This window comes from Thunnus maccoyii, chromosome 11, assembly GCF_910596095.1.
Source record: "Thunnus maccoyii chromosome 11, fThuMac1.1, whole genome shotgun sequence".
Taxonomy (NCBI): domain Eukaryota; kingdom Metazoa; phylum Chordata; class Actinopteri; order Scombriformes; family Scombridae; genus Thunnus; species Thunnus maccoyii.
In genome coordinates, this window is record NC_056543.1 from 16141670 (window position 1) to 16162529 (window position 20860).

General features: G+C 37.9%; 3 protein-coding genes and 1 non-coding gene across 9 annotated transcripts in view; all 4 read right to left on the reverse strand.

Moving 5' to 3' along the window:
* The window catches only part of igf2bp2a (insulin-like growth factor 2 mRNA binding protein 2a), a 64871-nt gene extending 53096 nt beyond the window's left edge, over positions 1–11775 (reverse strand). Inside the window, exons 1-6 of one of the 5 annotated variants that reach the window (XM_042425936.1) lie at positions 11432–11775; positions 7853–7924; positions 7549–7704; positions 6352–6443; positions 5533–5628; positions 738–915 (exon numbers count right to left, since the gene is read on the reverse strand). In XM_042425936.1, coding sequence (XP_042281870.1) covers positions 738–912 — 175 coding nt within the window. In that variant the 5' untranslated portion in view covers positions 913–915; positions 5533–5628; positions 6352–6443; ... (1 more) ...; positions 7853–7924; positions 11432–11775. Of the gene's footprint in view, positions 1–193; positions 228–299; positions 409–737; positions 916–5532; positions 6444–7548; positions 7705–7852; positions 7925–11431 lie in introns of those variants that run through there. The other 4 variants (XM_042425937.1, XM_042425938.1, XM_042425939.1 and 1 more) reach the window with 4 other exon arrangements.
* Positions 11776–12840: 1065 nt separating this feature from the next.
* Positions 12841–15944, reverse strand: LOC121907632 (high choriolytic enzyme 1). Its single transcript, XM_042427300.1, has 9 exons — positions 15038–15944; positions 14890–14941; positions 14700–14759; positions 14457–14609; positions 14250–14367; positions 13938–14116; positions 13744–13825; positions 13530–13654; positions 12841–13446 (listed from the first exon to the last, which is right to left on the reverse strand). Exons 1-9 carry the CDS (start codon positions 15107–15109, stop codon positions 13433–13435), a joined length of 855 nt encoding a protein of 284 aa, XP_042283234.1. The 5' UTR covers positions 15110–15944; the 3' UTR covers positions 12841–13432.
* A 102-nt stretch (positions 15945–16046) lies between these two features.
* Positions 16047–18515, reverse strand: LOC121907633 (hatching enzyme 1.2). 2 transcript variants are annotated; one of them, XM_042427301.1, is made up of 9 exons: positions 18048–18515; positions 17917–17959; positions 17766–17828; positions 17488–17643; positions 17267–17384; positions 16819–16997; positions 16532–16613; positions 16321–16445; positions 16047–16172 (listed from the first exon to the last, which is right to left on the reverse strand). In XM_042427301.1, exons 1-9 carry the CDS (start codon positions 18105–18107, stop codon positions 16153–16155), a joined length of 846 nt encoding a protein of 281 aa, XP_042283235.1. In that variant the 5' UTR covers positions 18108–18515; the 3' UTR covers positions 16047–16152. The 2 variants fall into 2 exon arrangements, with proteins under 2 accessions (XP_042283235.1, XP_042283236.1); XM_042427302.1 differs by having other exon boundaries at positions 16290–16445.
* A 60-nt stretch (positions 18516–18575) lies between these two features.
* On the reverse strand, positions 18576–18648 carry trnak-uuu. The gene has a single exon. It is a non-coding gene; the product is annotated as a tRNA-Lys (tRNA).
* Between the last annotated feature and the right edge of the window lie 2212 nt (positions 18649–20860).

A 20860-nucleotide genomic window follows, 5' to 3' on the forward strand; every position in this document is an offset into this window, starting at 1 on the left:
GCCAGCTCGGAGGGTTGAATTTGAAGCGCTCCTCGGCGAAAGCTTGAACACGGCTTTTCGTTACTATTACGAGTGGCCTGCCTGGCGCAGCACGGAATTAGCGTCTCACCTCGTCCCCCCTCAGCTACCTGTTTATTAGCTCTTTCCTCCGGACCCCCATGACCCACCTCCAAGACACCTCGTAAAAACATACCCAGACACCAGAGGAACATGGATCTGACAAGTTTTCCGCGGTCGCTTCGCTCTGCTCTCTTCAATAAAATCAAGATAAAAAATAAGTGAAAAATAATTATGCCTACCCGAACCATCAGACCATCCCATACATTCCAGCGGGTGATTACAAAGTAGCGCCCCACAGTATCGGAATCTCCAAAATATAGGTTATTGTGCGTAAATGCGTTACGACGGCTCGTGTTTTCTTAAACGGGCACCATAAAGCCCCGAGTGTCCTGTGATCGATAATTTATCCTTTTTTTTTTTTTTTTTTTTTTTTTTGGAGCGTGCATGACTGAGCGTTCATCTAAAAAACTCTGATGGCACACGGATGTGATCGCAATCACTGTCCCGAGCACAAAAAAAGAGAGAGACAATACAAGCAATGATTAATATTTCACATTTCGGACCCTCTGATCTATTGTGCTTTTTAAAAAAACCTGATTCTTGCAGTTTGACTCGCTGTGAATTTTTCCCCCTGTCACCGCAGCATCACCCGTGTTACTTATCAAATCCACACTTACCAGAAAGAGTCTCTATAGCCTTTATGGCCGAGTTCTGGTCGGGGAAGTCCACAAAAGCATAGCCGGATTTCAGCAGGACCTGCTCGGCCACTGGCAGCTTCCTCTCCCCAAAGAGCTGCTGCAAGTCCTCGACAGTGACCGAAGGACTTAAATTCCCAACATATAGTTTGTTCATGATCTGAAAGAGGGAAAAAAAATCTCGAAGGGGTATCAGGTCCTAAAGTGTGTGAGAGAGAGTGACGATATTCAGATAAGTAGAAAAAAATAAAAATAATAAAAAAATAAAAAAGGAAAAGCTGATGGGGAAAAAAACGCAGCAATTACCCCCCTATGAAATACTAAGCTATAGGCAACCCCCCAGCACCAACTCTGGTCCTGGTCAAACTCTTTTAACAGGGACTGGGAGAAAAAAAAAGTGTCGTTACGACACTACTCCACAGCCAACAAGCGCCGCCTCTAAATAAAATCTCCCCTAAAATCACCAAAAAAATGTTTGGAGGTACATGCGGGATCCCTCATGGTTTCCCCCAGCGTGGAAAGTGCATTAGGGTATGAAAGTGGCATGATGATCACATTCAAGCAAAGGGATGGGCTTAAAGAAGGCAGAGGGGTTTATTTCATCAAATCATAATAAGGGCCGTGCCTTTGGGTCCCTCCAGGCTGGGGAGTGAAAAAGGCTACTGTGTGGAAAATCGAGTCGTTTTGTCGCTGTACTTGTCGATTCAAACAGTGTCACTGATCCGCACTGTTTGCCTTTTATTCATTTATGAGCCACTTAGAAACATGGATTATTGGAGCTGTGCGTGCAGGGGAGGGGGGGGGGGGGGGGTCCAAACCTCGCTGAGAGACACCCATGTACGGAAAACTGTTAATGATATTATCCCATAATTTAAGAAAACTTCTGCAATGATATCAATGATTATTCCATTTTGCTACGATTGCATTTAAAAAAGAAAAACAATATTCTAATAAAGGTTTATAACAATAAGGAAAGTGAAACCTAAAAATCAACATCCTTGTACATTTTGTCCTTGTGCAAAGCAACAGGGAAATTAAATATTCTACATTTTCCTGGGGGTCCCCTGCATCCTGATCAGAGGGACCCAGTGAGGGTAGAAGACATAGACCTGCAGCTAACGCTCTTTTCACATTTCCTCAGAGTTGTTTTAGGAGATGCCACTTTCACTTTTAATTTCAACCTGTGGACAGTGCTGATACAGATCCAACTGCAACATGTAAACATGAGCAGACATTTTTTTTTTTTTTTTTAAAAAGGCTGACATGCAGAAGAAGCAGGATTCGTGGCCTTTATTTTATCTGAAAGCAGTCTGTGCATTGATTACATGCCCTTTATGCAGTGTCAGAGCTCAGACAGGCCACAGACATACTATAGCATCTTTTTTTTTTCTTCTTTTTTTTTTATGGTGGTTGTGGTGTAGGTGTGTGCACGTGGGTGTGTTTGAGAGTGAGGTGGATTTTTTTTGTGTAAAACAAAAGCTGGAACATAAAAGAAGGGCTTGTTCTTGGCGAGGCTGCAGCAGTGCTCATGCATGGATGTGTAGCCTGTGTCTTCTTGTACCTACACTAGTTACCAAGGGGAGGAGCCTTTGCCTAAACCACTTGAGTGTCTCTACATGTGACTCGCCTGTGCCTTGGAACATTACTGCCACCCTACTGTAGTGAAGAGACTGCCAGCAGCAGGAGTGACCATTCCTCTCCTTGTTTACGTCAGCGTGAACAGAGGAATGTCCAAGCTGTGGCCTATTTACAAAACAGCTCTTTAGTTACTTTCTTGATGACATGCTAACACAGTTGTTGCAAACCTTTTCCACTGCCAGCTGAGACTCATTCAGATCTGAGTTCAGAAAAAATGAGCCAGGAATTACAAAACTAATTTACTGCTCTGAACCTATTGCATTATATATTATAACTATTACATTACCATCACACTACCATGCCTACATTTCCTCCAGGATCAATGAAGCATCTGTCTATAGATTCATTTTACAATCCTTGACATTGTACGTCATTGCTTTTAAATAGCAGCCATATTTTACTGTTTTGTCTGTTGTTAAGTGGTAAAAACCCAGAGAAGAAAAATGCCCAAACTACACACTCTGAATTTGTTTACATCCTTTCCTGTACATGTTACATCCAGCATGCTGACAAAATCAGGCAACCTACCAAAAATGATTTCCACTCCGAAATAGAGAGAATGAACTGGAATTGGAGGGGATGTGACATCTGGGGCGGGTGGGAAGGGGAGGGGGGGTTACAAAGAAAAGAGAACTGCTGACCAAAACAAACAACACTGACATACACATAAATGAAGACTTGTGGTAAAAAAAAAAAAGAGGGAAATAAATTCGCTTATGTAGTTTCCAAGGTGTGGTCAGCTTGTGACTGCTGTTGGTCTGATGTGAAGACTGGTGAAAAATGCTGGATCACCTGATTTATCTTATAACTCACAAGTATTTCAGTGGATACTACTCGTATTAGCTCTAAATTGATACATCTGCAACACTATTTACTGTATTTTATTAATGATTTTAAATGCTTTTTACTCTCCAAATAGTAAATCTCCTTTAATTTAGAGACATGGCACATTTTACATTTAATATTAATATCTAAAATGTCTCAAAGGTAGGTTATATTGTGCAATTCACTAAAGTGTAACTATTTACTCAAGTGTTGCACATGAGAGTGGTTTTAAGGAATTAGCAGTTTAAACTATTATTTCCTTTTCTGTTAGATTACTGCTTGTAATGCACTTTAACTACATTACAGCAACTACTTTGAGGAATATGGATTTACATATAAAAAATATGCTTAAAAGCTTATGGCAATAAATATAGTTATAGTTTTAAACTACAAAATATAAATTAGTGCATCAGTATCTTTCCTACAGGAAATAAATACTTTTTATTGCCAATATTATGAAACTTAAATTTAATGGATTGGTTCACCCATTTTACAAAAAAGAAAACATTTTTCTGTGCTGTGAGCTTCACAAATGAAATTCCACTCAACTCCTTCATATTGGAGTAAACGGAGAAATAGATACTGCAAAACCTGGACAATTAAAACAAAAATGATATTCATGTCTGGGTACACTAGAGAAAAGTGACAAAATATGTTTTTTTTTAATCATTTGGGTGAAGTAACCCTTTTAAAGAAACAGCCTATTCTTACTGCTTTTCTTTAACCCAAAGATTTGACTTCTTTTTTCACCACCAAAATTTAAAAAATAACAATAATAATAATAAAAGAAACTACACAACTATAAACTACAGCTCCAATAGGACACTGAGTTTGTCATGTACTGCACTCTTATGTCATAGATGCTGGAACAAGTTTGGTCTCTTGTGTGACCAGTAGGGGTAGATGTTAGACTTCAACGTAGTCCCTCAAGGCAGGTCTTGCTACACCACACGGTGAGTTTAAACAGCGGTACTTAGTGAAATGAACTTGATTTGCTAAATTTACTATTGGATTAGCTGTCCTCATCAGTCTGCTCAAAGACTATAAAGAGTGTCAACAAAGCATCAATGTTTTTTTTTTCCCTTACAGTTTAAACTTGTGCCTGCTCGACTGACAAGCAGTGGCATTTAAATCGGAGGTTTATGGCTTTCGATTGAGGGAATAGTAATCGTATAATCAGAGTGAATTGCCGTTTTGTTCAACGATTATTGTCTGAATTGGTAAAAAAGATCAGAGATGTGGGTAAAGATTCAGAGATCGGGAACCAGGCTCAGAGAATATGCAGTTCTGTAATATTTTCCCCTGGGGTTATTAGATAATCTAGGACTTTACTAATGCATTTAGCCATATCCATTCAATTGTCCTCAGGTTTTTTTTTTGATAAAACTTGGATAAATTATGTATTTATAATGATGTTTATTTGATGTTCTAGTTTATTTCAAGTAACGGGCTATTTCTAGGTATTTTTTCCACAGAAACCTTTTGAAAATGATCAGTTTGAATGTATTTTGAGAATATTTGTACATAGTGATATACACGAGCTTAAAGAGTAGCTTGGATACATTTTGACTAATTTTATAATTTATTGAGACTCGTTATGTGAGCTCATGTTTTGTCGTCATCATTATTCATTTTTCTATTGCCTTGCAATGACAAAAACACCATGTAGACGTGTGCGTATGGAAGGACATGAGTCAAGGTTAAAAATCACATCTCCCTTTAATCTGTTCAAACATTAATTTTCACTCATTGCATATACAAAAAGGGGGGGAAAAACATTGATATAACCTTTACCTAGACATTTAAATTAAAACCCTTAGGAGGCAGTTTGAGTCATATAAAATGCCACTGCTTCACCACTGATCAGTACAAAGTTTCCCAGACTAGTCACGTACATCATGAGAAGTGCGGCGACCACCTTAAGGAAGAAGATTTATTCAGAAATGAATAAGTTACCACACAGAAACATTTCCTTTGTGTGCTGGCAGAGAGACAGGGGTTTTGATTGACAGCAACGTTCAATAGCCACCTGTGAAACAAATGTCATTAGAAAAACCTTCAGCTTGTTACCTGCTGAAGGCTTCAATAGCACAGCAAATCATTTATAAAAATAACTTATGAGGAGAATAAGACCGTGATCTGGGGTGAGACCTTCAAGTCCCTCTGCAGTACGGTGATGAAACAAGACAAAATTAATTAGTCTTCAGAGTATGTGAAACGAAAAACTAAACAGGAAACTAAAATACCCTTGGACTTCATTTTCTCAATAATAATAATATTAGCAGGAGGACTGCTAGTAGATTGAGATAGTCACCTGTATGATGTGTAGTGGTCCCTGTTGTCATAGCATTCATATCCACGGTCGTAGTCACGTGAACAGCGTCGAGGACCACTTAGACCACCTCCTCCACTACATAGAAGAGAATACCAAGATGAGATTTACAGTTGTGTCTTATTGTCTTACAGTTGTGTTCTTTCATTTTTGTTTTTTTGTTTCACCTCATCTGTGTTATTTCTCCCGGACTGAACTCGTGCTTTTTACAGTTTTGTGTTAATAATGCCGGCGGCTGAGCTAAAGTGAATTTGTGATGATTTAGGTCCATGTTCTAATCACTTTGACGAACTTTGGGTATCCATTTAAAACCCTGCTTTCCTAATAAATTACATAATACTGGTTTCTAATGGGCAAAAGCATTTTTACAGATCTTTCATAAAGGCCCTCTATTTGGAGAGTATAAAATGACCACTCTCAATTTTTATTTTAAGGGGACATATTATGTTCCCTTCAGTTCAGCCTCTTTCTGAAACGGGTCGCTCTGGCTCCCATCTCTTTAAGGCCCCCCTCCTGATGAGCCCACTCTGTTCTGATTGGCCAGCTTCTGGCTCCGGAGGCTTTGACCATGTTAAACATAGACATCTGATATCATAACAGTATAAAAATGACAGAAAATCACAAAAAGCATAATGTCTCCTTTGAGCATTCATCTCTTAATGGATTAGATCTAAATAATAATAATTAATAATAATATAAAAAATAGTAAAAAGTACTGTACATCAGAACATAACTGTTTAACAGGAGAACTGTGTGTTTTTTTGTTAACGTATCTTATTAATCCACAAACACTCAGAATACTTCAGGGTTGGACTGTGAGGTCTTTTTGTGATGCAGAAGTCCACTCTGATTCTGCCTCCATCCAGCTCTGTGCCATTGGCTCGTTCCTTTGCCTGAAAATGAATAAAGATAAATTATCTCTGTACACTCTGGAAATATTTCAAGTACAGGTGCGACAGGGGTCTTTGTCAACTAGTATTCTTATATCTCCAGCGTCATCGTGTTCTTGGAGTGCCTCAACAGCTGGTCATACACAATACACACATCCGCCAGGGGGTCGTATTTAGAGAAGACTGTCATTAGATCCCTCTCTGTGGTGTACAAACTGAGACCAAACAATCCCAGGCAGCAGTTTGGATCTGGATTGGTCTGCAATTTTAAAGACATTAAAGGGTTGATTGATTATTGATTACACAATCAACCATTGGTAGTGTCCTTTTTTTTTTTACAGCTGTGTTTCTTTGTCATACATCAAACTAAGTCTACAGACAAATCACGCAGCTGATTCATGTGTTTTGCTCTCAAGAACTCATTACTACATTACTGCAGTGGCAGAGTGGAAGCAGAAAACATTTACATCTAGCGTAAAAAGCAGAGATATTGATGAGCTTCTGTCCGACCTCCACGGTCTGGATGTGAAAGTGCTGTGTGGAGTAACTAATTAAACCCAGCAGGAATTACTTACTAACTTATGATTTTAATTGACATACTCAATGATTATTTATTATGATTTCATGGAGCAGATGATTGTAGCTCTTAATTTCTGTTTTTTTTCCAAAGAAAAGACTCCAGAAAAGACAAACCCATATTTTAAAACTGGTCCAAATTTTGTTGAAAAGTTGATGTTTTGTAGATTATATACCATTTATTTTAATGTCAACTGCTTGTACAGGACTAGTAAGGACTACTAAAGTACTTTACATACATTACAGTGTTGTACGGAGTTTCACTGGTGAGGTGCCACAGCAGTAATGGCTACTTGCCCACTTCTACCAACAACCTGGATTGATCCACAGGAGTAAAAATGTTTTTAAAAAAGCTTTGCGTATAGCGTGTACTGCAGAGCAGGAGAGGGTGTCAAAGATGAATGTATAGACAGAAAAATGGGTATTTAGTAGTGTTTAAGAACTGAGCTACATACTGTATATTCATATTCCTTCAAGAAGAACGCAGGCAATGCTGACTGGCTATTTAAAACAAAGGCCATTGAACACTTACGCAGTTGCTGATTTGCCTGCGGTGATTAGACATGGGTGAGCGGCTGTGGCTTCGGTGCCAATGCTGTCCACTGTACTGCGAGAACGGCAACAATAGGACCTTGAGCGGGAGCGAGATTGGCTGTAGTGTCTGCGTGAGACACGGTGGGAATGAGACCTGCATAGAAATAAGCAACACTTCCACATTCACATTGGTTCTATGGTTATTCACATTCAATTTCTCTACAACTGCATTGTTAGATGGACCAGTGATGACATATCTAGTCATTTTGTGTCATTGTAACTCCCTAAACATTGTCACTCACCCAGATTTCGACTTTGGCCTTGTTTCAAACGAGAAGGTGAGCGGCTTGCCGACTTCTGAGCCCCGCAAACTCCTAGAGGCAGAGCACACACACCAACACACCCCTTGTTAGCACCAGTGAGAGGACAAACTCAGACATTTGCCTACATAATTCTATGTAGTAAAGAATAAATTTTATCCTGTGAAGAGTATAGAAAAAAAACAATTCAGAATGCAAGACAATGGTACTGATTTCGCCATGGATAGTAAGACAGCAATATCATTATTAATCAATTTAAATAAATTGTCAACATGATGAAAAAACATAAAATTATCAGTTGTGTAAAAGACCAGAAAGTTACTTAGCACTGTGACCTTATCTAGATTAATTCATAACTTAATTTCAGTAGCTTCACATTATTCTTCTTTCTTTAGTTGTTATACTTCTTCTTACTTCCCCCATCTCTCACTGCCTTTACTTCTTCCCTCCTCATATTTTAGCACACATTGTTGAATTCAACTTCGAACATCTTAACTTTATTGGAAATAAAATGAACATGAGACTTGTTCTGCATTTTCTTCGTCCAACCATAACCTTAATGAAAAAGGATGAAGAATATATGACTACAATTAAAACTGCACCCTCATTCAAATTTCAATGACTTATTATGATCTTATGACATGTACGGGAAGGTTTAAGATCAAATCACACAAACCTTCAATGTTAGTTTTGAACACATTTCATTTTCAGTGGTTCTACATCCACCGTTATGTCCATCAGCCACTTGCACAGACATAATGTAGCATCTTGGATGCAGACATAAATAAATATGTAATTTTATAAAACCTGCTATTGAAATGGAAATTTAAACATCTAAACACATGTTCATCTATTTTATCCATGCTGGTTGTTTCTACTGTGAAAGGATGACAGATGGCGTCTGCATCGGGAAAACAGAACAAACAGTGTTATCCTACACACACATATTCACAAGATGGTAAATAATAATATGAACTATGATTAATATCACTATGATCTTTTGCAATATAGATATTGTTTTCCCCAAGAAAATTCCCAACTGGATCCTATTAACACAACTCCTGACAAGTGGCCTCTGTGCAATAATAGACAATGAATGTGAATTAAGTCTAGTCAAGAATAAACCTCACCAACAAAGCCTTTTTCTTTCTTACTAACTCTCATCTTAAGTTAGCCCAGACGACCTCAAGATGCTGCTACCACTCATTTGTACCGACTTGCATCACTAGCACTAATTAGAGCATGTGAAATCTTGAGAGCCAAGCCTTAGCACATAAACTGTAGCTATACCAAAATTCAAGTAAAATTTTCTTGACAGAAACTGTAGACACAAAGGCACATACAAATATATAATCATTATAGCCTTGTATTGTTCATTTATTTAAACTAAAAAGAAAATTGGTCTTTCTTCTTGAATGTTCAGCAAACATTCTCCAAATCACTAATTGTGATGGATTAAATCATGTGTTTTTTTCTTTAAGGCATGAGATCAGTTTTAGATAATCACACTGTAGAGGCTGGTAAATGTTTTGGGTTGTTCGTTTAGCAAGCCTGTGCACACGTCAAGTCTACAGACAATGTGGGCAACAGTATTTATAAGAAAAGTTTTGTTTAACAAATACTTTTCACAGAAACAAGCGCCCTGCCCCTGGAGAGAGAACCAGCTAGTTCAAAACAGGTTTTTATGAAGTGTCCTCCTCAAATATACACAGAAAAAATAATCAGTTAATCTGTTGTTATAAACTAACAGCTCAGACCTGGACTAAACCAAAAATGTCCTTGGCTTTCTATGCAAAAAAACAAAGGCACATAAGACAAACATAGAAACGCCATCATCGTCTGGCCTACTAGGCCTATGCATGCTGGATGCAGCTTGCACAGTACAGTAAATGGTGCACACACTACAGTACATTGTTTTCAACTTTAAAAGATAAAGATAAATTGATCAGCGCACTGACAGAGAGCATGAATCAAACCTGTTTTCAAACAAGGTGAACATAAAGTATAACGTTAAGGGCTGAGTGTGCGAGTTAATGCAAATTAATAAGAAGAATTCTTGAGGCTGTTGTTTTAAACTGTTGAAGCATTTTAAAACCTTTATGTCGTTTGACTTACATAAACAACATCGCACAGAGTAACCAAGAAAGCCAATGTAGCTACAGTTATCCTTGCAAATAATTAAATTTCCATTTAACGTTAGATAATAAACATATCACTAATACCAGTGGTGTAAAGTAACTAAGTTTATTTATTCAATTACTGGACTTAAGTACAATTTTGAAGAACTTGTACTTTACTTTAGTATTTCCAATTGATGCTACTTTATACTTCCACTCCACTACATTTCAGAGGGAAATATTGTTCTTTCTACTACAACCACAACATTTATTTGACAGCTTTAGTTACTTTTCAGATGAAAATTTGACACGATGGATAAGATAACAAGCTTTTAAAATATAACAAATTGTTAAAGATGAAACCAGTGGTTTCCAACCTTTTTGGTTTTTGACGTCTTACAAAACACAGTGTGTAGTCGGGGTCACATTTCACATGTCTATGAGTTGTTAACAGCTTCACCAAATAGTGATTTTTCCCTCTAAACTTCTCACATGGTTTCATTTCAATAAATGTTCAAATGATCCAATATTTCATCAAAAATCAAAGATTAGAGAAAAAGTCCAAAAACTGAAAACAGATCTGTGTATCAGAACTTTGTTTTTTCTTCTTTCCTCTCCCATTAATCATCTCACAACCCCTCAGATTTATCTGGTGACCCTTTGAAGGGGCCGGACCCTTAGGTTGGGAACCACTGGACTAAACTAACTAACTGTATATAAAGTAGTTGAAATTAGCTCCACCTCCAGCAGCTACAACAGAAACATGCTGCTTACACACTGACGCCTCAGTATTAATAATCTAATGATGCCATAAATGATAATATATCAGTCAGAGGGACCAAACCACTACTATTACTGCAATACTTTAACTACATTTTGCTGCTAATATTAATGTACTTTTACTTAAGTAGGATTTTTCATGCAGGACATTTACTTGTAATGGAGTATTTTTACATTGCTGTAACGTTGACTACTTTTACTTCAATAAAGAACGTGAATAACGTTACTTCTTCCACCAGGAGCTAATACCCTCATTATGCAAAATATTTTGATTATATATATAACTTATATAATGTAAAGTTTTAGGTTTTAAAACCTGAGTTGGCTGAAGCTGGCATCACTGGCTGACGGGGCCTAAGGTCTAGCTATCATTAAAGTTAAAGCTAACATTAAGTTAAAAAGCTAGCTTCCGACTATAACAGATAGATTTACAGGGACATAATTTGTCAATATAATATCAGTTAATCAAAATTAACATGACAAATACAAATACTTTAGAAAACAACTTAACGGTTTTCGACGGGAACTTGAGACAGCAAGCTAACATTAGCTAGCCAGCATTAGCCAAAACAATGTAAAGACTGTTAACATTTGTTTCATTAAACAGTCATTTAACTAACTATATCTCCATAAACCACGTTAAAACACCAAAGCTCATACGTACCCGCTCGCAGTAACATTTGTCGTTTTCACTCATGTTTTGTGACAGTAAACGTTTCAAAAACAACAGATTTTTTTGTCTGCTGCTAGCCAGCTAACCTATATACCTACAGTGTGTGTATGTATGTGTGCGCGTGTGTGTCCCTCACTCAGGCCTGTTGCCATGGGATACGTGCCATACCGCGGCCACCTGACCATAATAAACCTTTATGTTTCTCATTCACAAGCTCTTAAGACTACGTCTGACGATTATCTTCTAATTAATCCGATTAACTGATTTATCCAATTATCCTATTTTCCTCGATTAATCGATTAGTCGTTTGATCCAGAAAATGGTGAAAAACGTTGATCTCTGTTTTCTCTGAAGCCCAACATGACGTCATCAAATGATAACAGTCAACAACCCAAAGATGTTCAGTTTACTATCATGTAAGACTAAATAAAACAGAAAACATTCACATTTGAGAAGCTGGAATCAGAGAGTTCAGACAGTTTTTTTCTTTAAAATAAAAAACATTAATTGATTAATTTTATTTCCATCAACTAATCTATTTGTTTGATTAATTTGATTAATTGTCTAGTCATTGCAGCTGTCTACTCGCTTTAAACCAAGTGAAAGCAATTGAAGTTATAGTTAGCAAGCCGTTCTACTAGAAATTACACCTTCATATTAATCACAAAAACAAATGAGTTTGGTAAAAAAAAAAAAAACAAGTACAATTATACTACAATAATTAAAACAAAAAAAAAGCAAAAAAACTGAGAATAGAGACCAAAGATAGGACATAAAATGCAATAAAAATGTCAACAAGTAATTTAATTTTACAAATCAAATAAATACTGCTAGGAAACATCAAATTATACCAATACAAGTATTTGATTTTGGCTCACATTGTAATTGAGAACAGATGTCATGTCCAGCTACCATCTTTGTTTGGATTTAGAAAAGGACAAACAAGGCAAATGGAGTAAAAATCTTTGTTATGCCACTTATCAAATAGTAGCCTATGATATAATTTTAGAAATCATTTAACTGGTGTTCTCATTGATATTCATCAAGTCAGATCATTTAGTTTTATTTGTTAAAAGATGTCTGTCCACTATTGATCATTGTTTTATGATTTCTTGCTTTCACCTTGAAGCCAATAAGACTATCTTTTGGAAGAGAAAAGATTTTTCACACCTTATGGGAACTAGAAATGAAAGCATCTAACACCATACCACTGTGTTAACTGTTTGTTGCTGCTATCTTTTCCAGCATTTCTCTGCATTTTGTTTGTCTTCCACCGCAGCTAAACTTAAAAACAGTAAAGAGCAGAAAATAACACTCAGAAACACGTGGATAAGGAGAAGGTAATGGCTGTTAATTTCAGTGTGGAGCACTCCTTAGCAGCTAGTTGATTCTCACTGGATGATCACTTTTTTTTTCACCCTACATGAAAAAAGCAGCCCTCTCATTCAAGTGGAAGGAGAAAATGAAGAACCTCAGAGGCCAGTGGTGCAAAAACTCTGTTTTATTTGACTTGTCTCTTTAGAAGCTGCTGACACAGGGTTTCATGGCAGTGGAGTGTATTTCATGAAAAAGGGGGAGTCCAGTGGGAAAGGTCAAGAATAAATTACATTTTTTTAATTAACCCCCAGTTCTAATCAATATTCATTCAGTAATACTGTGTATTCCAGCTGAAAGTAACATCATAAAATCCATATAATAGCTGATTTGTAGCCCATCTCTGTAAGACACAGTTTAATCTATCACATTAAAGATGTGTTAAAACAGACTCTTTAATTTTCTTTATTTAAAGTGGGCAGAAGCTGAGAAGTAGAAAATAGAAAAAAAAAATTCTGAGATTGGAGGCAGGGATTTAATTGTCAGCTGCAGGCATGTAAAACTAGTCAGTGGCTTCATCACAGTGCTAATTTTAGTTACATTACAGAAGTGCTGCTTTAAACTATTGCTTGGCAGAAGAGAAAATGACAGAAGAGGAGAAGGTACATCTGGATCTAATTACTCGTTGGCACCTATAATGGAGTGTAGAGAGAAAATTCGGTCAGTCGTTTTGAATTAAAGAAAGATTTTTTGATGTATGTGCTAGTTCACTTACCGCAGTTATATAGGACATTTATTTTATGAAGATCTAGAGCGCTGGGTCCATCTCGTTGGCCAATGGGAATGTAGGGATCTGGTTTGGGGATTATTGTTGGTCCACCGTCTTCAGAGAAGGCATACCTGTATCAAAAATATATAAAGTATATGGTATAGTAACATCCCAGCAAAACACAAACTATGATTATATGTTACCTGACAAAGCAGCTCACCTTCCATAATGCATGACAGAGCTGTAGTCATATGGGCTGTTGAGATTGTTTGTCACCTGTTTTCTGAAGTTACTTATATAGTCTGTCAAAACACCAAAATTAGAAGACAGGTGTGAAATTACTAATCTAAGAAAAGACTCATTTGGTAAAAAGCTAGTTAACTGAATGCAAGCGATAAAATTATTTAACCTAACCTGGCATGATGTTTTTCCATACAATTGTGACGTAGTGGTCTCGATCTGAGCGGGACTGTTCATGTACGAAGCCGAGAGCGTGCATGAACTCATGGGAAGCCACTCCTGACCACATGCACCCAGGAGTCTGCAGTGACAGGGTCTGGCTTCCTCCAGTCTGCCCAAGGAATGACCAGCAGCTTTGAGCACAACAGAAATAATCCAATTAATTAAATTCAAGTTACTACAGTGACAAAACCACCACACAAGACTCATGCATATAAATCAAGGCAGGTATTACAAGTGAAACCCTTTTACAGGAGTCGTGCTTACCCATATCTAGGCTGAATATCGAGGAAGCTGGTCTCATGGGTGCGTGGAACAAATTTAATGCATGTTCCCGAGGAAATGTCTTGCATCCCAGTTTCTATGGTGATTCTGTCCATGTCGTCTGTTGTACAAAAACAATCGACAGCTGAATTAAACAAAACAGATGTGAACTGTCAGCATGTTTATAACTGTAAATCAGCAGATTCTGACCATATAGTGGAGAGACGATGTAGGGAACATAAACAAATCCGTCAACTGATTTAGGCCACAGACAGGCACTGCCAGGGCAGGATATAGCACTCCGTACATACGAGCTGGCAATATCGCCATCTCTGAATGACAGTCCTCGGGGGGCTCGCAGTCCTGATGAGAAAAAAAAAACATTTAATTGAGTTCAGGATATAGTAATTATCTTTAATTAGTACCATTCTGTATCATTTACATCTTACTTACTGCTATTGACTTCCAGGATTTGGTCCATTGCATTCATTTCATCATGATCTGTAATTTCATCTGAATGTAAATCAAAGAGAGAAAGATTTTTAATAGTCATCCCCTGGTCTCCAAAATCAGCAAGAGTATCATTTATTACATGTGTGATAAAATGTATAAAAATAGTAACTTAATTTCTCCAAGAGCCCACCTGAGTATTTCCTTCTCAACCTCACTTTCCCCTCATGTACTCCAGTTGAATTCTGCAATACAAGGGTGCATTATATTATATTTTGGCTGCAAAGCATGACAAGGCTAAAAGGGGTATTTGCTCTAAAATTATTTTTCTTGGTACTGACCTTAACAGGTAGAGCGTACGCCTGGGTCAGCAAGCCAAACAAAACACACAGAAGCATCACGGTAGAATGCATTGTTGTGGTTCAGACTGAGGTTCAGCCCGCAGTCTTCCAACACAAGAGCTCAATGAACTCCTCACCTCCAACGAATCTATATACCCACTTCTCCTCCTGTGCTCTGTACTGATTGGGCACATATTCTGTGATGAAGCATGATTAAGACCCCTCATCATCCAGTGTATGTAATTAACTCAAGTCCACTGCTGATCCGTAACAGGTGGTCCCGACGCTGACCTTCACTTGTGCCCTGTACTTATCGCATGTTAAGATTCAGCACTTTCAGAAATGAGACACTTAAAGGTGTTTTGCTGTTGGATTGCTACAACTCAGCAGTTGCTATCAGGAGAATGAATAACCGTCCACCCAGTGCAACAGACCATCAATTTGTGTTTGACTGAGCTGGCAACCAGTGATTTTGTGATAAACTATCGGCTGATAACTATGCTGACAACAATCATTTTGTCACATAGGTAAATATATAAAAACAAAAACCTATCCTTCTCCAAATATTATTTCTATTTTTATCAGGGGGCCAATTTGAAGGGTGTTGACTGAGGGAAGAATCCCAGTGTTAGCAGTTTATGAATACTTGTCTCCATGGTTACTGCAGCACCGTTGGTACTATAACATGTAGATATCTGAGCTGAGGGCACAAGGATGGATACTTAATCAAGTTTCTTCAGTTTTCCTTCACATTAACCCTGCTTTAAATATGTATGCAAGCATGCACGCAAGTAGGATTATATCTTCTTCACATTTAAGTCATCTCTTACTGATTTATGAGATGACTTATGCTGTAGATATTGGGTGGACAATTGACAACTTTAAACCAAGCTATCTAGTGTTTCAACTCCTTTATTCTCTTTACTACAAACAAAGTGCACACCTGCTGAGTTTGTCTCATGAGACACTTCTTATTTAAACACTCAAGATTGAATGCACACAGGGGAGATACCGGTAGAAAGCTTGAATCAATCTTTATTGTAACTGTTTCCATGATTTAATATCATTTTGTTGGATTCGCTTTGAGAACACTCCTGTTTCACCTCAGTTCAGTTTCAGTACTCGTCTTTGTCACCTGAGGAGAGAGACAGAATGAAATCAGGAGGGTCATCTCTAGTATTATTTGCTTATTCAAGAGTATATTTTGCAGTCTGACAAATCAAAAAAAAGTTACTAGTTCTTAAATAATTACTGTATGTTATTTCAGGATATTTGGTACCAACCACACTTATAAAGCCTGTTGATTTTCAGCTTATCAATGTGGCTGAGAGACGATGCTTGGCCCAACTTTATGTCTTTGCTGTTCTTAGGAACGATGGTTGGCTCCCCATCCTGAGAGTAGGCATACCTAAACATATTCATATTATATATTACAATATGATACATTAAACACATTATAAGATATCTAGCGATCTACATCAAATTATTACTTACATCCCAAAGTGCAGGATTGAGCCATAGTCATATGGTAGGTTCAAATTGTCGGTCTTGAATTTCTCAAAGTTCCTCAAGCGATCTGTTGGAAATTGGGAAATATTTTATATTTATTATTTGTCTGCATACATTTTCATTGTTGTTGTTTGTTTACAACATAAAGCATCTCTCATCTTTGTTTTGAAACCTGCTATAGAAATACAGTTAATTATAAATATTCTTTAATTTTCCATTCGTGGAGATCTCACTCTCCAATGCCACCCCCCTTCCCGCCCCTTTGAAATTACCCCTCCAAATGTTTGGCCACATGATGGTGACATAGTTGTCCCGGTCGAAGCGCGACTGCTCATGCACAAAGCCCAGGGCATGCATGAACTCGTGGGAAATCACTCCAATTCTGAAGCAGCTGGGGCTCTGGAGAGACACAGTCTGTCTTCCACCACGTGAACCAAGGTAGGACCAACACCTGGATTAACATGCACGCATAGACACAGCACATATGATTAGAATAACTTCATGATTGGGAGGAAAGCAAAATGGCAACTGACTTAACAACACTCCCTGAAGTTAATGATTTATCCATTTCAATTGTACTTGTTTTTCTAAAATCTGCTGCTACTAAAACTGAAATAAAAATTAAGACAATTCCACGTCCCTCCAACTATCCAAACAAGCCACATTTGAAATCAGGTCTATTACAAGATGCAATCAAACTCTCCAAGCAAAAGCTCTCACCCGGACTTTTGCTGGATGTCGATGTAGTCTCGCTGGTGAGTCCGGGGAACAAACCGCACACAGGTATCTTTCTCTATGTTCTCCATTCCTTTCTTTATCATCTTTGTCTCCATCTCAGCTGTTCATTTGTTTAAACAGAATACACAGGGCACATAGAGTCTATAAATAATCGAATAACACAATGGTGAATCTCAAAAAGTATCAGACTGTAAAGAACATACAGTATTCAGGTGACATTCTGTATGCAATGTAGACATGTCCATCCACAGACTTAGACCAGAGGCAGGTGCGTGCAAAGCAGACTTTGGAGCGCCTTCCAGAAGACACGGCGATGTCTCCCTCTCTGAGACTGGTAGTGCCGTCTATGATTCGTGAGGCTAAGACAGAAATCAGGGGAAATTTAATTGTTCTAGACAGAGCAACAGGACCTAATTTGTTACAGTATGTTGTGGAAGCTGCAAAAGAATTAAATCAAGCAAAAAAAACGTGCGCAAATTACCTTGGAACTCATTAGCTTTAATAATTTCATCCATTGCCGTCCCATCTCCATGCTCTTCATGCTCTTAAAAAGAAGAGGTGTAATACAGTGTGTTTGTTTCTACAAATTGAGTCACAAATTAAATTTTCAAGCAAGTCCAAATTGCATTTACCTTTATAGCCTCTGGGGCCCCATTTTGGGTTGAAAAAAAACTTCTGCAAAAAAGAAACAGAAAGAAGACAGTTGTTTGTTATTCTGTTGAATTTAAAATCACAGTCCCACTCCGCTCCCATGTCTACTTACCTGAGCATGTACGACGGAGAGGCAGGTGGATACCATGCATATGAGGATAATCCGCTCCATCTTTGCCAGTCAGATGTGTCCTCACTGTTGCCATTTTACCTGCACTAACACCTAGCTTTATATGTGTTCCCAATCGCTGTCCTGAGATAATACCCATGATTATCTCTTAAATTACAGAGTTGCTGTTATTTGTTTGTGAGTGAGTTTAATCCCCAAATTAGTTAGATTCTTTCATAAACAACAACTCCTACGGCAAGATAATGTGAGGTCTCACTGTGTGTAATAATAGTTCCAGTTCAATGACTAGCTTTAAATTAAATGGTTTAATGTTTGGCAGAGGTTTAGGGCAATTTAAGGCTTTAGATGTCTTATACACACACCACGAGTGCTGTTTTGATTCTACTGAAGCTCAATTTACGAGCAGTTGACATGTTACGTTGTGCTGATTATTTCAGAATAGTAACTATCGCACAATCTATGCGTTCATACTGTTTTCCAGGTTGTGCAGAAAAAGGAAAAAAATACTACCGCCCGAACAGGGACTTGAACCCTGGACCCTCAGATTAAAAGTCTGATGCTCTACCGACTGAGCTATCCGGGCTCTACTAAAGTCACCGGAAGGACTCTTAATAAAGCAGAAAACGAGCTTGCCTAAGCACGGCGATAAATCAATAAACCCTGTAAGAGATTTCAATCAAAATAGGATATAATGACCGCTTTTTCTGGACATACACTTACATATACACAAGCTCACACCAAGGTAAGTTCACGTTAACTTGTAGCTAACTGTTACCTCGTTTAATGTAAGTTAAAGCTAACGTTAGCTTCTTTGTTGTTGGTAGCTCAAGTAACGTTACCTTAATAAAGTTACAAATTAACTAGCAAAATAACATTAATATAAAAAACATTGGTATTGCAGCTTGCTTACATTAGAGCTACAGTGTATGTTTGTGTTTGTTTGTTAGCGTTAAGCTAAGTAACGGTGTGTTTACTCTCGTTAATTACAGGAGCGAGTCCAAGAGCTGCAGCATGCTGTCGAAGAAATCACACGGAAACTGGAAGAAGTCCAGCAGGAAAGACTGCGTGCCGAAAAAGAGATAACTAACTGGTACAGTTATTAGTACGGTTCAAGTGTAGTCAACTTAAGTTGGGTAAAATATAGTCACTCAGGTGTAAAACGTGAAAAACTGTTTTGTCACAACGTGTGGGTCTCCTCTGTGACGTCATTGCATACTTGGCAGGCAGGGCACAAAATTAGTACCAGACACCAGCCAAATACTGGTAAAATATGCAAGTGGCTGGTAGATTTGCTTCACTCACAAGCCAATTTGAACATTCACTAGCCATTTGGTCAGTGGACAAAAAAGTTCATTTTGCACCCATATGGCAGATATCAATATTGACTGTCTATGTAAACTCAAGTCTCAAAGGACAGGTTGATAGTTTTTCAAATCTGTCTTAAAAGAACAGTCAGGTGCCCAAATGAACATTGAAACAGGTTTTTTTTGTTCTAAATCATTCCTCCTGTTCATACTGGCCATCAGAATATCCCTTCATAAGGCACAAAATCCACAGTCCTCCCTCTGTGCAGAAATGTATTTGAAAGTGTATCTGAAGCTAATATGAAGCTGCAAACACCAAAATTAGTCAAATCAAGTACATATCTTTCAATGTTACAGTCTGTTTAGTGCCAAAGTCCCTCTTTTTTGTTACTATATTTCCACTGCAGCTCAACAGGAAAACACTGTCCGAGGAAACACAGGAATTTAGAGGGAATTTAGAATTATAAGGTTCTACCTGACATTTTTGGCAAAAGATAGTTATTCACATAAAAGCATTCTTTGACAATTTATTAACATTTTGTGTAGGTTTATTCATTTATTTCTGTATTTTTGGCCCTAAAATTTGAGAGAAAAAAAGGTTTGACCTGAAAAGTCCATTTCAAACTTGGTGCTGTAAGGTTCCATCTGCAAAGCACCAATCATGCGGAGGGGGAACCGGAAATGTTGTCCCAGGTGGTAGTTGCGATGGATCTGAGTGGTTTGTTCAAATATTTAAACTTATCGGTCTCGGCATACTGGACTTTGCACTTGGTTTTGAACAATGGTTGCAGAGTGTATGGACTAATGAGCACAGAGGTAAGTAGAAACAGTAGCTATCAGCTACAGCTGCTGTAAAGAATATGCAGAGGCACTGAGAATAGTTGAGGGAGTAAGTAACAAGAGCCAGGTAGCAGGGAGGCAGCAATCCTTGCATTCAGCAGTACCACATGACTCTGTCCTGGTCAAAAAGAAGGCATTTCTTGCATTTTTTCTGAGGTAGTGTGAAGAAGTGGCAAAGAATGGCAGGGGTGTAAATGACATTGACAGTATCAGTTTTACAATCTGAAGGACAGGAGGAAGGTGACAACATAGCTAAGGCTTGTTAAAACATTTTAAACAGTGCATAGTTCAGCAAGCAAAAAGAGGGAGGAAAAGTTGAAGAATGAGAATCTCAAACTAGAGCATAATAATGATTTCTCTGCAAGAATTTAAAGGACTAGTGTGTAGGATTTAGGGGGCTCTATTGACAGAAATGGAACATAATATTCATACGTATGTTTTCATTAGTGTATAATCACCTGAAGATGAGAACTGTGTTTTCATTACCTTAGATTGAGCCCTTCATATCTACAAATAGAGGGGGTCCTCTTCCACAGAGCCCACCATTTTGCACCGCCATGTTTCTACAGTAACCCAGAACGGACAAACCAAACACTCGCTCTAGAGAGGGCCTTTCGTGTGTTTCACAAATTTTGCGGCCACCAAAGGTTC